General features: G+C 41.1%; 1 protein-coding gene and 1 pseudogene across 3 annotated transcripts in view; one reads left to right on the top strand and one right to left on the bottom strand.

The window, feature by feature from the left end:
* LOC147460218 (UDP-glycosyltransferase TURAN-like) overlaps positions 1 to 4,349 on the top strand; it is a 98,590-nt gene extending 94,241 nt beyond the window's left edge. For 2 of the 3 annotated variants that reach the window (XM_086511306.1, XM_086511304.1), the window contains 10 exons: positions 1,087 to 1,176; positions 1,255 to 1,321; positions 1,387 to 1,583; positions 1,979 to 2,133; positions 2,233 to 2,343; positions 2,493 to 2,554; positions 2,943 to 2,995; positions 3,087 to 3,162; positions 3,404 to 3,532; positions 3,604 to 4,349. In XM_086511306.1, the coding sequence (XP_086367432.1) occupies positions 1,142 to 1,176; positions 1,255 to 1,321; positions 1,387 to 1,583; positions 1,979 to 2,133; positions 2,233 to 2,343; positions 2,493 to 2,554; positions 2,943 to 2,995; positions 3,087 to 3,162; positions 3,404 to 3,532; positions 3,604 to 3,627 (909 nt within the window). In that variant the 5' untranslated portion in view covers positions 1,087 to 1,141 and the 3' untranslated portion in view covers positions 3,628 to 4,349. Of the gene's footprint in view, positions 1 to 524; positions 661 to 1,086; positions 1,177 to 1,254; positions 1,322 to 1,386; positions 1,584 to 1,978; positions 2,134 to 2,232; positions 2,344 to 2,492; positions 2,555 to 2,942; positions 2,996 to 3,086; positions 3,163 to 3,403; positions 3,533 to 3,603 lie in introns of those variants that run through there. The other variant, XM_086511307.1, reaches the window with a different exon arrangement.
* Positions 4,350 to 4,946: 597 nt separating this feature from the next.
* On the bottom strand, positions 4,947 to 5,399 carry LOC147460219 (putative L-type lectin-domain containing receptor kinase S.7 pseudogene; annotated as a pseudogene).
* Positions 5,400 to 12,076: the final 6,677 nt, after the last annotated feature.

Raw genomic sequence — 12,076 nt, forward strand, 5'->3', positions numbered from 1 at the left:
TGCTTGGGGGGGGGGGGGGGGGGGGAAGCTCTATCTCTAGGGGGAATGGGTGCACATCTATATGCTCAGGGAAGTGCATCAAGCTGACTAGCTCCATCCTATGTCAATCTGGGCGTGTAAGATGAAGACTAGCCAGTTTTCTTATATGGAGGGTGCTTAGCGGAGGTTTTAATTGAAACTGCCATAAATTTTATCCAACTTAGGGATAGAGCCAATAAGGTTGAGGGTGAACTCTGTTTATGGTCTCTGCCAGAAATAATAGGGCTTTTGTTGTTTACCTGCACCCAACTCAAATAAAGAGTATCCTTTTTGTATGTACTATGATCTATCTGGTTATTTTTTTGAAAGGTGACATCATTGTTGTATGTGGTTTTTGTTTGATATTATAGTCTCATTTATTGAAACACATCTTACTGGAACAATTTGTCGAGTTCAAATTATTGTGCTGCTGTGACGACTCTCATGAGGTTACAATTATGCTTGTCCTGATATATGTTGTATTGCATATCAGAATCCTCCCTCAATACCAACATTCACGGTTGTTGGATGGGCTTGCTGGCTTAGAAAATCTGCTGTCATCATTGATTGGCATAATTTTGGATACACACTTCTTGGCATGTCTCTTGGTACAAGGCATCCACTTGTAAAGATGCATTCATAGTAAGTAGAGGGGTTCTTACAAACCATCTGAGTGGTAAATGTCATTTCAAGTTCCAATTGAAGTGAATTATTTATGAGCATGCAAGGATAGTTCTTGCAGGTGCCTATCACTTTTCTTGAGGCAGATGCAGTTTAACAATTATCTAGATAAACTTATTGCTATCATCAAGGCTTTCTAATAAGTTTAGAGCTTGCAGTTTCCTTTTGGCCGAGTCCTTTTTGTTTCATATTTTTCAGGCAAGGCATATTCCCTTCCCAAGGCTGTCTTTGGTTAACTTTTCCTCTGAATCTCATACCTGCTTCCAATAAGGATATTGCATCCGTAGTCAAGCACTATTAGTTTGTACCATAAACTATATTGTCTGTTAGTGCTTTCCAAAGGCATCTCTACATTGTCTGCTATTGACTTTTTGAAATTTTTGTCAGGTATGAGAGAAAGTTTGGGAAGTCGGGACATGGCCATATCTGTGTTACCAAGGCTATGCAGCAAGAGCTTGCACAAAACTGGGGCATACAGTAAGCATGGATCTTGTTTGTTTGGCTGCAGTGAAGGTCTTTACTGTCTTTTCTCTGCTTGACTGTATGAATGGGCAGGGCCACTGTTTTGTACGATCGAGCGCCGGGTCACTTCCATCCTACGTCAATCGAGGAGAGACATGAGGTGGGTTGTTTTCAACAATCACTGTTGTCTCATGGTTACTTCTTACTTAAAATGCTTGTTTGCAGCTTTTCCTCAGGCTGGGCTTGCACCATATCAAGGGTCATTCTGGTTTAGTGGAATCTGCAGTGAGTGATGACCACGTAAACTCTACGCTCTTTACAAGCAGCTCACCCTATTCTGAAAGTGATATACAAAGGTCGGACCCAATCAAGGTCATGTTAAAGCGAAATAGGCCGGCCCTCATCATAAGCAGTGCGAGCTGGTAGGTCTATTAACCACTTAAAAGTTTCTTTGTCTAGGGCTTCTGTACTGATTTAAGCAGTGTCCTTGTATTCTAGTTTGTGGATGAAAGGAAGCCTACGGATTTTGAGCTGATTTATGAGTGTTCTTTCATAGTGTTGAACCTCACAATTTGCATTTGGTAAAGGTGTAGGGACTATATGACACTTAACAAGCTCTTCAGTTTCAGCAATGCATCATTAATGGTAACAAAATATTAGGGAATTTGGGAACATTATTTAACTCTACAGTCTGTTGGAAGACACCAATTAGATGAGCTGTAACTGTCATTAGTTTGTAGTTGTTAAAACAGGTGTTTCTTTATTCATCAGGCATTGCCTCTATAAGGGTTTTTTATTTTCCTTTTTTGTTTTTCAGGACAGCTGATGAAGATTTTAATAAGCTTCTAGAAGCAGCTGTGCTCTATGATCGTCGTGTTAATGCCCTTCTAGGAGAAGATTATTTGATAGGCATCGATTCTGAAGCAATAATAGCTAATGATCCCTTTCCATCCATTCATATAATTGTAACCGGTTTGTCTTTGCCTTTGTTCAAGTATACTTGTGTTGATAGCATGCTGTTTGTTTGTAATATACTGATAAGTAGAACTTGACTCTTTCCTTGATGGTAAGGAAAGGGACCCTTGAAGGAAGAGTATGAGAAAAAGATGCAGAAATTACGACTTAGTCGTGTCTCATTTCAGACCATGTGGGTGACAGCCAGGGATTATTCTCTTCTACTTGGTAAGATGTTGGTAAGTGGAGGTGTGTTTTCAGGCAGGTACTGCATTGTGCAGATAAGAATGCAGGAAAAAGAATGTTGATCTTAAAAATCTAGTGGCTACTAGCTACGTCTGGAACGTTGAAGGTGATCTAATGCTTTTTGTATGCAGGCTCAGCAGATCTTGGAGTTTGTTTGCATACGTCATCTTCAGGGCTAGATCTTCCTATGAAAGTAAGATAGCTATGACTAATCGATAGTGTGTTAACTGTTTCAAACTTTGGTGGTTTGTATGCCCGTCTAAATCATTTTTTTGTCAAGACTCCATAGGTGCAAGGTGGAATATCCATAAGAAAGCCTAGCACTGAACAACACATTAGATAAGAAAAATTAATATAACAACACAGTCAGTTCACAGACCTTTGTATCAATTGACGCTCATGTGCACGTATTCATGAGGGTGGGGTTGGGGGGGGGGGGGGGGGGGGAGCATATATTGATGCCTAATTTCTATGCCCACTGGTGAGGTTTAGGTAAGGGAGTTTCTCCTGGATTCATCCAAGTATGTGGGTAATATAGGTTGTGCCTCATGCAGTTTACTTACTCCTTCATTGTGCTTCAGGTGGTGGACATGTTTGGATGTGGTCTGCCAGTTTGTGCTGTTTCATACTCATGGTAGTCTTCTATCGTCATGTGAAGCATTCGAATCTCTGTTTGTCATGGTACTTCATCTTGATATACTAACTGTGGATTCTTCTACTTGTAGTATCAATGAGCTTGTAAGGGATGGCGAAAATGGTCTTTTGTTTGAGACATCATCACAGCTAGCAAACCAATTTTTGGTAGGTGTGAGATATAGCCCGCATGTCACCCACTATTTGTACAATGAGGCAGAGGCCCTCTTTGGTCCTTGACACCTAGCTTGATCGCTCAGGGACCACCTGTATGTCAGCATAATGCATGGGTTCAACAGAAGAGTATCTCCCAATCCTACTTTGCATATTCTTTATTAGAACAGGTATTCAAAGATTGCATTGATAAGGGTTTTATTCATGACCTTTTTTTATGTGAACCTCTTTGTAGGAGTTATTCAAAGGTTTTCCTCATAATTGCAAGCTTTTAAGTGAGCTGCAGCGCGGAGCTGTAGCTTCTGGTTCAAGTTCTCGATGGGGGGATGAGTGGGCTCAAAAGGTTTTGCCTCTTGTGAGAAAGGTATTAGTGACTGGGGTTTCTTTGTCCTGTTTTTGCGTCCATCAAAGTGTAAACATTCTTGTGTTTTGCAGCTTGATGAGAGAGATCATGCATGATGAATTGCTACGCCTCCACAAGTGTACCTTATAAGTTTGGTCAGAAAAAAGCTTGGGTTCAACTTTGGCTTCTTGATATCAGAACTGTCCAACTGTAACAGCTGCTCTTTGGACCAAAGTCATTCATTCGACAAACCTCGACTGCGACAACCCTTAGCAGGAAAATGTGGTGGCTAAGACTTACGTCTGTCTTACGTGCTCCTAGTGAGTGACAAAAACTTTGGCAACCTCAATAGAAATCTAAGGAGTTTACAAGCCAATCCTAAGTACAGGCATGCTACTTCAAAGAGTCCACATGGTGATAGCTTTTGGTCACATCATTGCTAAAAAGAACCCATTTTCTTGGCCATGTTTTTAATGGGCAAAAGCAGTCAGACAACCAGAATTTATGCGGAAATCTAGGGTGTCTGCTAGGGTTTATAACTAAAATGCCCAATTTTTAACATTGACAATCAGGGTCCTATGGAATTACAACTGGCATTTTTCAATTTCCAACTAGGAAATTTACACTACAAACCGGTATATGTGAGCACTGGTCATTGTAATCCGCAAACGAAGCATATCTTGATTAGTCAAGATGTCTTTGTGGAAGATGCAGTTCAGCCCTTGTTAGCGTGTACCAAGGAGACAAATACGAAGACGTAGGTGTCACATATTATGAAACTGATCTGTGGTGTCCCGTGCCTTATGATCTTCTTGAAACATATGCATCTTCGTGGTTCCATCTGCAAGGACAATTTAATTTTGTTTCCTTTCAAATTTGCAATCTTGAGACAGAAAGCTCTTTCTATAATATGCACATGATGCGAAGCCTAAGCTTCAGTACTGTTACAATCCATCTAATCTTGACTAGGATGTTGGGAAAGCCCAGATACAAGAGGATTCCTAAACCCTAATAGCTAAAGCCAACAACTGAAGTGGAGAATTTTCAACTGAGTTTGAAGAAAAGGGCTTTGAGTACTCACAGACAAAGGGAGGCCAGCGGCAGTGTGCCGTTAATACTGGGATGGCGTAGAAGGGGAGAATATATATGTTTGTCGAATCTTATCATCACTCAAACTCGTGTATGGGAGGCATCAAAACTGCTACTTAAGATGCATCTGACATGCTCAATAGGGGGTTTAACTCGGTAAGGGGTCTGAGGGTGGGTATGGAAGGAAGGGGGCTGCAGCCAGACATGGCATTCAAGGCATTACGAATGGAAGGCCGCAGCTTCGGGTCTGGATGAGAGCATGCCAACGCTATGGCCATTACCCTTGCCATCTGGTCAAAGTCAAAATTACCATCAGCCTCCCATCTGCTGCTTCTATAAGCCTGCCCTAGCTATGCAAATCCCACATCCAATCCGCATGACGCATGTTTTCGTCATAATGTTGCTGCAGGCGCCTGTCCAATGGCTTTCTCCTGGTTGTGAGCTCCACCATTACTGCCCCAAAAGCAAACACATCTGATTGCTTCGTTGTCCTATCCATGCGACAGATTTCGGGTGCTATGTACCCTCTAGTGCCTGCCACTATCATTGACTCATGCCCAGACATTAATGGCTTCAACAGCCTGGAAAGACCAAAATCTGTGAGCTTAGCATTGAAATTCTCATCTAACAGCACATTGCTAGGCTTGACATCTCTACGCAGAACAACTCCGTCACACTCCTCATGAAGATATAGCAAAGCAGAGCCTAGACCCAAACAGATATTGAAGCGCTTGGCCCAGTGGAGGGCTACGCACGCTCGATCATTATAGAGAAAGCTGTCCAAGCTCCCATGGGGCATATAGTCATAGACAAGAAATAGTCAGCCCTCTCCCTCTCCCCATCCTCGGAGTCGGACCAAATTGCGGTGCCTCAAATTGCTGATAGCAGAAAGCTCTGCAATAAAGCCTCTGAAACCCCCTTTCGTTTGAATGGAGATGCACTTTACAGTCACTAGCTGATGCCTAAAACTAGAGGTGATGTTGGCTTGCCTTCCTTCTAATTTGATCTTACAGCAGAGGCATCTGATCTTAGCACAACATTTTTTCGTGTCTTGCAGAGTTCAATCAGAGATAAAAAATTTGTTGGCAAGCTGCCCTTGAGTGATTCAGAGGATAATAGTATATAGGGAGTCTTAAAAAATTCTTCTTGATGATAATTGGAATGCAAGAGTGTCAGGCTTTGGCTTATCTTTATTGGGTCCTCCACAGCAGTTGTTTTTCAGTTGGATTTTTTTAGAGTTCATGCTTGGGTTGCTGCAATATAGGCTGGGTGCTAATATAAATCGACTAACACTAATTAACTAATTATCCCGTGATTACTCAATAACAAAGCTAGAGAGAGAGAGAGAGAGAGAGAGAGAGAGAGAGAGAGAGAGAGCAAAAGATTTATTGCAATGTATGGACAAGCTACAGAGAGTGTGTGTGTGTGTGTGTGTGTGTGTGTGAGAGAGAGAGAGAGAGTGAGAGAGTGAGATAGGAAAAGCATGCATGCAAGCCCTGCACAATTGCATGCCAAAAATCTCCACTCCTCTCCCCTCTTCCTGAGCTCTGATACCATTGGAGGGTAGGGGACTGACACAAGAAGATTTAGAAGTTTTCTCATGTAAGAAAAGGGAGCCTTTTTCAGTGTTTTTCATACAATACAAAACATCATGAGCTTTTGTTCGGGAGGCACCGCATACCTAGCTAGGTATGATTGGGGGTAGGGGACCGCCGGCCCCCCCACCGGGCTGGCGATCCCCTGCCCCCAATCGTACCTAGCTAGGTATGCCGTGCCTCCCTCACAGAAGCTCATGATGTTGAGGTAAAGTCATAATGTGGGAATTATTGTGAGAATTTGTCCAAAACTTCTTGTGTGAGCCTTCCTTCTAGACACGACATTTGAAGACGTTAATATATCACCAATAGGTCATTTTGGCCTTTTGAAGACCTTAATATATCATTTCATTTCATCATTTCTCTCTCTCTCTCTCTCTCTCTCTCTCTCTCTCACACACACACACACACACACACACACACACAGTTGCATAGCGGGTAGTGAAGCTCACCAGTGTCTGTAGTCCGCTTGCGATGAAGAGGGGAGGGGGAGAACTTGTGTAGAGTAGACCAAGAACCAGGGATTTTAATTACGCGATGACGCATTTTGTTAAATGTTAATTATTGTTGTTATTATCACTATTTTTTCATGTTAATAACATATCTAATGTCATGATCTACGAAAACCGGTAGAAAACGTAGAACCGACGGGACAACCAACAATTTCGGCAGGCCCGGCGGGTTTAATATGAAACCCAGCGGACCCAACGGGACAAGCAAGAATCCCGCCAGGTCCGTCGTGTACTCCCTCCATATTTGGCGGCTCTATATAACCTTTTTATAGACATCACATCACATCACATTACATCACCTCTTCCTCTAAATTTGGTCATCCTTTAAAATTTAGAAGAAAAACTAAAGATAAAAAAATGAATAGTCTTTAAAAAAAATTAAAACTTAATGTAACTCTGATCATGGATCATTAGTTCTTTTTTGGACTGAACTGATTCTTGAAAGGAGGTAAAAAGGTGAATCTTTGGATCGGTATCTCTACATTTGGGATGGACTGATTTCATATTTGGTTCACCGTTATATTTGCTAAATTGATTGCTATGTTGATTAGAACTTCTATCATGGGTCATTAGTTCTTTTTTGGACTGAACTGATTCTTGAAAAGAGATAGAAAGGTGAATCTTTGGGTCGATATCTCTACTTTTGGGATGGACTGATCACATGTTTGATTCACCGCTGTATTTGCTTGCTATTCCGATTAGAGCTCCAATCATGGGTCATTAGTTCTTTTTTGGACTGGACTGATTCATGAAAGGAGGTAGAAAGGTGAATCTTTGGGTCGATATCTCTACTTTTGGGATGGACTGATCACATGTTTGATTCACCGCTATATTTGCTTGCTATTCCGATTAGAGCTCCAATCATGGGTCATTAGTTCTTTTTTGGACTGGATTGATTCATGAAAGGAGGTAGGAAGGTGAATCTTTGGATCGATATCTCTACTTTTGGGATGGACTGATCACATGTTTGATTCACCGCTGTCTTTGCTTTCTATTCCGATTAGAGCTCCAATAATGGGTCATTAGTTCTTTTTTGGACTGGACTGATTCATGAAATGAGATAGAAAGGTGAATCTTTGGGTCGATATCTCTACTTTTGGGATGGACTGATCACATGTTTGATTCACCGTTGTATTTGCTTGCTATTCCGATTAGAGCTCCAATCATGGGTCATTAGTTCTTTTTTGGATTGGACTGATTCATGAAAGGAGGTAGTAGGAAGGTGAATCTTTGGGTCGATATCTCTACTTTTGGGATGGACTGATCACATGTTTGATTCACCGCTGTATTTGCTTGCTATTCCGATTAGAGTTCCAATCATGGGTCATTAGTTCTTTCTTGGACTGGACTGATTCCTGAAAGGAGGTAGGAAGGTGAATCTTTGGGTCGATATCTCTACTTTTGGAATGGACTGATCACATGTTTGATTCACCGCTGTATTTGCTTGCTATTTCGATTAGAGCTCCAATCATGGGTCATTAGTTATTTTTTGGACTGGATTGATTCATGAAAGGATGTAGAAAGGTGAATCTTTGGGTTGATATCTCTACTTTTGGGATGGACTGATCACATGTTTGATTCACCGCTGTATTTGCTTGCTATTCCGATTAGAGCTCCAATCATGGGTCATTAGTTCTTTTTTGGACTGTACTGATTCATGAAAGGAGGTAGGAAGGTGAATCTTTGGGTCGATATCTCTACTTTTGGGATGGACTGATCACATGTTTGATTCATCGCTGTATTTGCTTGCTATTTCGATTAAAGCTCCAATCATGGGTCATTAGTTCTTTTTTGGACTGGATTGATTCATGAAAGGAGGTAGGAAGGTGAATCTTTGGGTCGATATTTCTACTTTTGGGATGGACTGATCACATATTTGATTCACCGTTGTATTTGCTTGCTCATGTTTGAGTAGATTGAGGTTTATTCCCTTCAAGCTTCACTACTACGCTTGTGTGTGATATTGATTATAACACTAATGTTTGGTTTGAATAATACTTGAAAGAAGAGATAGCATACTGAGCTATGTTTATTGGTATTGCAGACATCCAATAAGTATGTCTTCCACTGGGAATGTGAGCGGTGATGTTGGTGTCTCAAGTCCAGGACCCGAGTGGAATTTTGCCACAAATTTAAATAAGTATCAAAATTGGAAATGTAACTTTTGTGGCGAAGAGAAATCTGGAGGAGCACCAAGAATAAGGGATCATTTGCTGGGTGGCAATACCATAATCCAAGGAGGAAAGTGCAAGGGCTTAGGTGTAGAAGAAGCAGCTATGCGCTTAAAAGCTTTAATTGGTAAGCTAATTTCCACGAGCAAAAGATCAAAACTCTCTACTTTCGACCATCACACCCCGGTATCGATAAGATCAAACCAGGACGAGGGATCATTGGGTGTAACGCCCACCAATGGAAGCACTCAAAGCAGGGAACCAACTTCTCATATCGATGGAACTACACCTCCAAACCATGGATCTCCTGACTTTCAGGTAGGATCGTCAAAAAGTAGACAGGTTAGCTTACAGACGAGCTTCAAAACGCTTGCCTTAGAAGAAGCACAACTTGCACTAGCTAAAGCCGTCTCACTGGGGGATCATTGGCCATTGTCACCCGTGATGCATGGAAGTCAGCTTGGAAACGCATTGGGGAGTATGGTGCTGGATTTACCCCTCCAACATATCACCATATGAGAAACCAACTGTTGGATAAATGTTACACAAGCACACAACAGGATATTCAAAGGATAATATTAAATGCAACAGAACAATCTGGATACACCATAGTTAGTGATGGTTGGTCCAACGTTCAAAGGCGGCCATTGATCAACATCATGCTTGTATGTCCTCGAGGTGAATGTTTTATCAAAGCTGTGGATAGCTCTGGTCAAATAAATTCTGGCAGTTTTATAGCTGACATCATTGGCGACGCAGTTGAGGAACTTGAAAAAGAAAATGTTGTCCAAGTAATCATGGACAATGCCAAAAATTGCAGGGTTGCAGGTAGGATACTTGAAAGTCGCTTCTCTCACCTATATAGTGCTGGTTGCAGTACACACAACTTCAACTTGGTATTGCAAGATTGGTATTATCGAATCCATTGAGTGACTTCTGTTTAAGTTCAGAAACTGTTTATCTTATAAGCTTTTTTTTATATTTAGTTTAAGGTTTAGACATTTGCTAAATAATAAATGAAGCCCTTAAAAACCTTTACAAGGCCACAAATAATCATATACAAAGCCCTAACAAATCTTTGCATTATCACATATCATAATTGAAGCTGAAGTGAAGACAATTCACTAATAAATTCTCGCAAGACAACGAGTAAATGTTTTCAAATGTTACAAAAACTATCCAAGTGATAGTGAAGTGAAGACAATTCACAATTCACTAATAAATTCTCGCAAGACAACCAGTAAATGTTTTCAAATGTTACAAAAACTATCCAAGTGATAGTGAAATATTTGTGAGAATATCTTCATTCTCCTATTCACGCTGACCTTTAAGCTTATTATAGTCTTCAGACATTTTGAACATTGCATATAGCTTTTTGGATATCTCATACTCACATAGAGCACAATGAAAGCTATTCATCATGCTTTGATATATGCTACATATGTCCGCATGGCAAGCTGAAGTGACCACACCACTCATGAAAGAATGATCTACATATGGGGCAAGGACCACTGTGCTCACCAGAAGCTGGAGGGGCCTCAATAGATGTTGGGTGCTCAATCAATGTGGCAGCATTTTGTTTTTTTATAGTCGCCTCTAACTCTTTTACGTGGCAAGATAGCACCTTCACCTCCCTTTGCACGTCTCTATTTAGGGTTGCTTCTGCATGAGAGCCTTGTGTAGCTTGTGATGCTTGCCTGAGTTGAGTTTGAAGCTCCTACTTAACTTGGTGCACTTCCATTGATGCACCTTCTAGTGGATGATTGCACTGCTGCAAATGTCCTCAACCGTCATATGAGGTGTCCTTGAGCTGAAGTCCACTGCTTCACCCAAGATATAATGCATGTATAACATCTTGGAAAACCACAATGGACAATCCATATGATGCATAGGATGACCCATAACATCGAGATATATGTTCTCTCCATTGTCTCGTATGTCTGCATTAATGCATTGTGATAGCTTGAGTCGGCCTTTCTTGATGTTGTCATCTGCAACGCCTGGCCATATGGATTTGACCATTTCTCGGTCAATCCTAGAGTTCACCTCTTTCCATTGTGTACCCACTGGGAGCAACGAGCTGCAATTCGAGCGGTGTCATTCACTCCACCGCCTTGACACATGGATCTGAGACGCTCAAAAGCGGGCTTAGCCCTTTGATTATCATTATCCATATCCTGATTAAACACTATACTTCAGTTACGGCATACAAACTTAATGATAATCAATTGCTATAAGAGTAACCACCATTTTACGACAATCAATTGATATAAGAGTAACCACCATTTTACGCCAATCAATTGATATAAGAATAACCACCATCTTACGACAATCAATTGATATAAGAGTAACCATCATTTTTTAAATCAATGAATGACAATCAGTGATTCCACGTGGCTTATTGCTTGAAACTTAAGAGAAAAAACAAAACTCATAGAAATTTTTTTGTCTATTGAGATATAACAAAGTGTTTTTATTACTCATACATCATCCATCACGCATAAAACCCAAATTTTAAAAGTGCTTCTATAAGTCAAAAGTCTTAGAAAACCCTGCTTCATAAAGTACATCATATATCCATAAAAAAAAGGCTACACTCATTTCAGAGGGAGGGCGTAAGCATCGTTCTGACTGGGCTTCAAATCTTTCTAATTCTTCGTCCAAAAGTGTCAAGGTCTTTCTCTCTGTGGATTTCTTCCTCACCCAACCTTCCACAAAAATCCTAGATATGGCTTGTACCTCCATTGAAACCTTATGTTTGAACCAATTTGTGCTGTAGTAGTCAGAGAACTCTCCACAAAACTTACAAAATTGCCATATCACCCATCCTATGGCGTACACATCTGTGGCCTTGGTCCATGGGCACGGGTGATTGCCATCTAGTAACTTAGGAGCTCGCCAAGGATGAAGCTTTTGCCAGTTTTCATCGGTATTGTTGGTCTTTTGTGTCTCTAAGCCAACACGCAGAGCCAATCCCCAATCAATTATTCCAATACGGGGAGTGAGATGCTTGGTAAAGTCCAACATGATGTTTCATGGATGGAGATCATTGTGGATCACTCCCTTGTCATGTGCGAATCGCAATGCCTTCACCAAGGCATGGATCAACGAGGGAGCATGATTGCAAAGGCTCTTGATACGTGTTTTCTGGTCTTCAGAGGTCTGCTCCTATTTAAAGTTTGCAGGGATCTTTCCTTT

This window comes from Adiantum capillus-veneris, chromosome 4, assembly GCF_014529385.1.
Source record: "Adiantum capillus-veneris isolate H3 chromosome 4, ASM1452938v2, whole genome shotgun sequence".
NCBI classification, from domain to species: Eukaryota; Viridiplantae; Streptophyta; class Polypodiopsida; order Polypodiales; family Pteridaceae; genus Adiantum; species Adiantum capillus-veneris.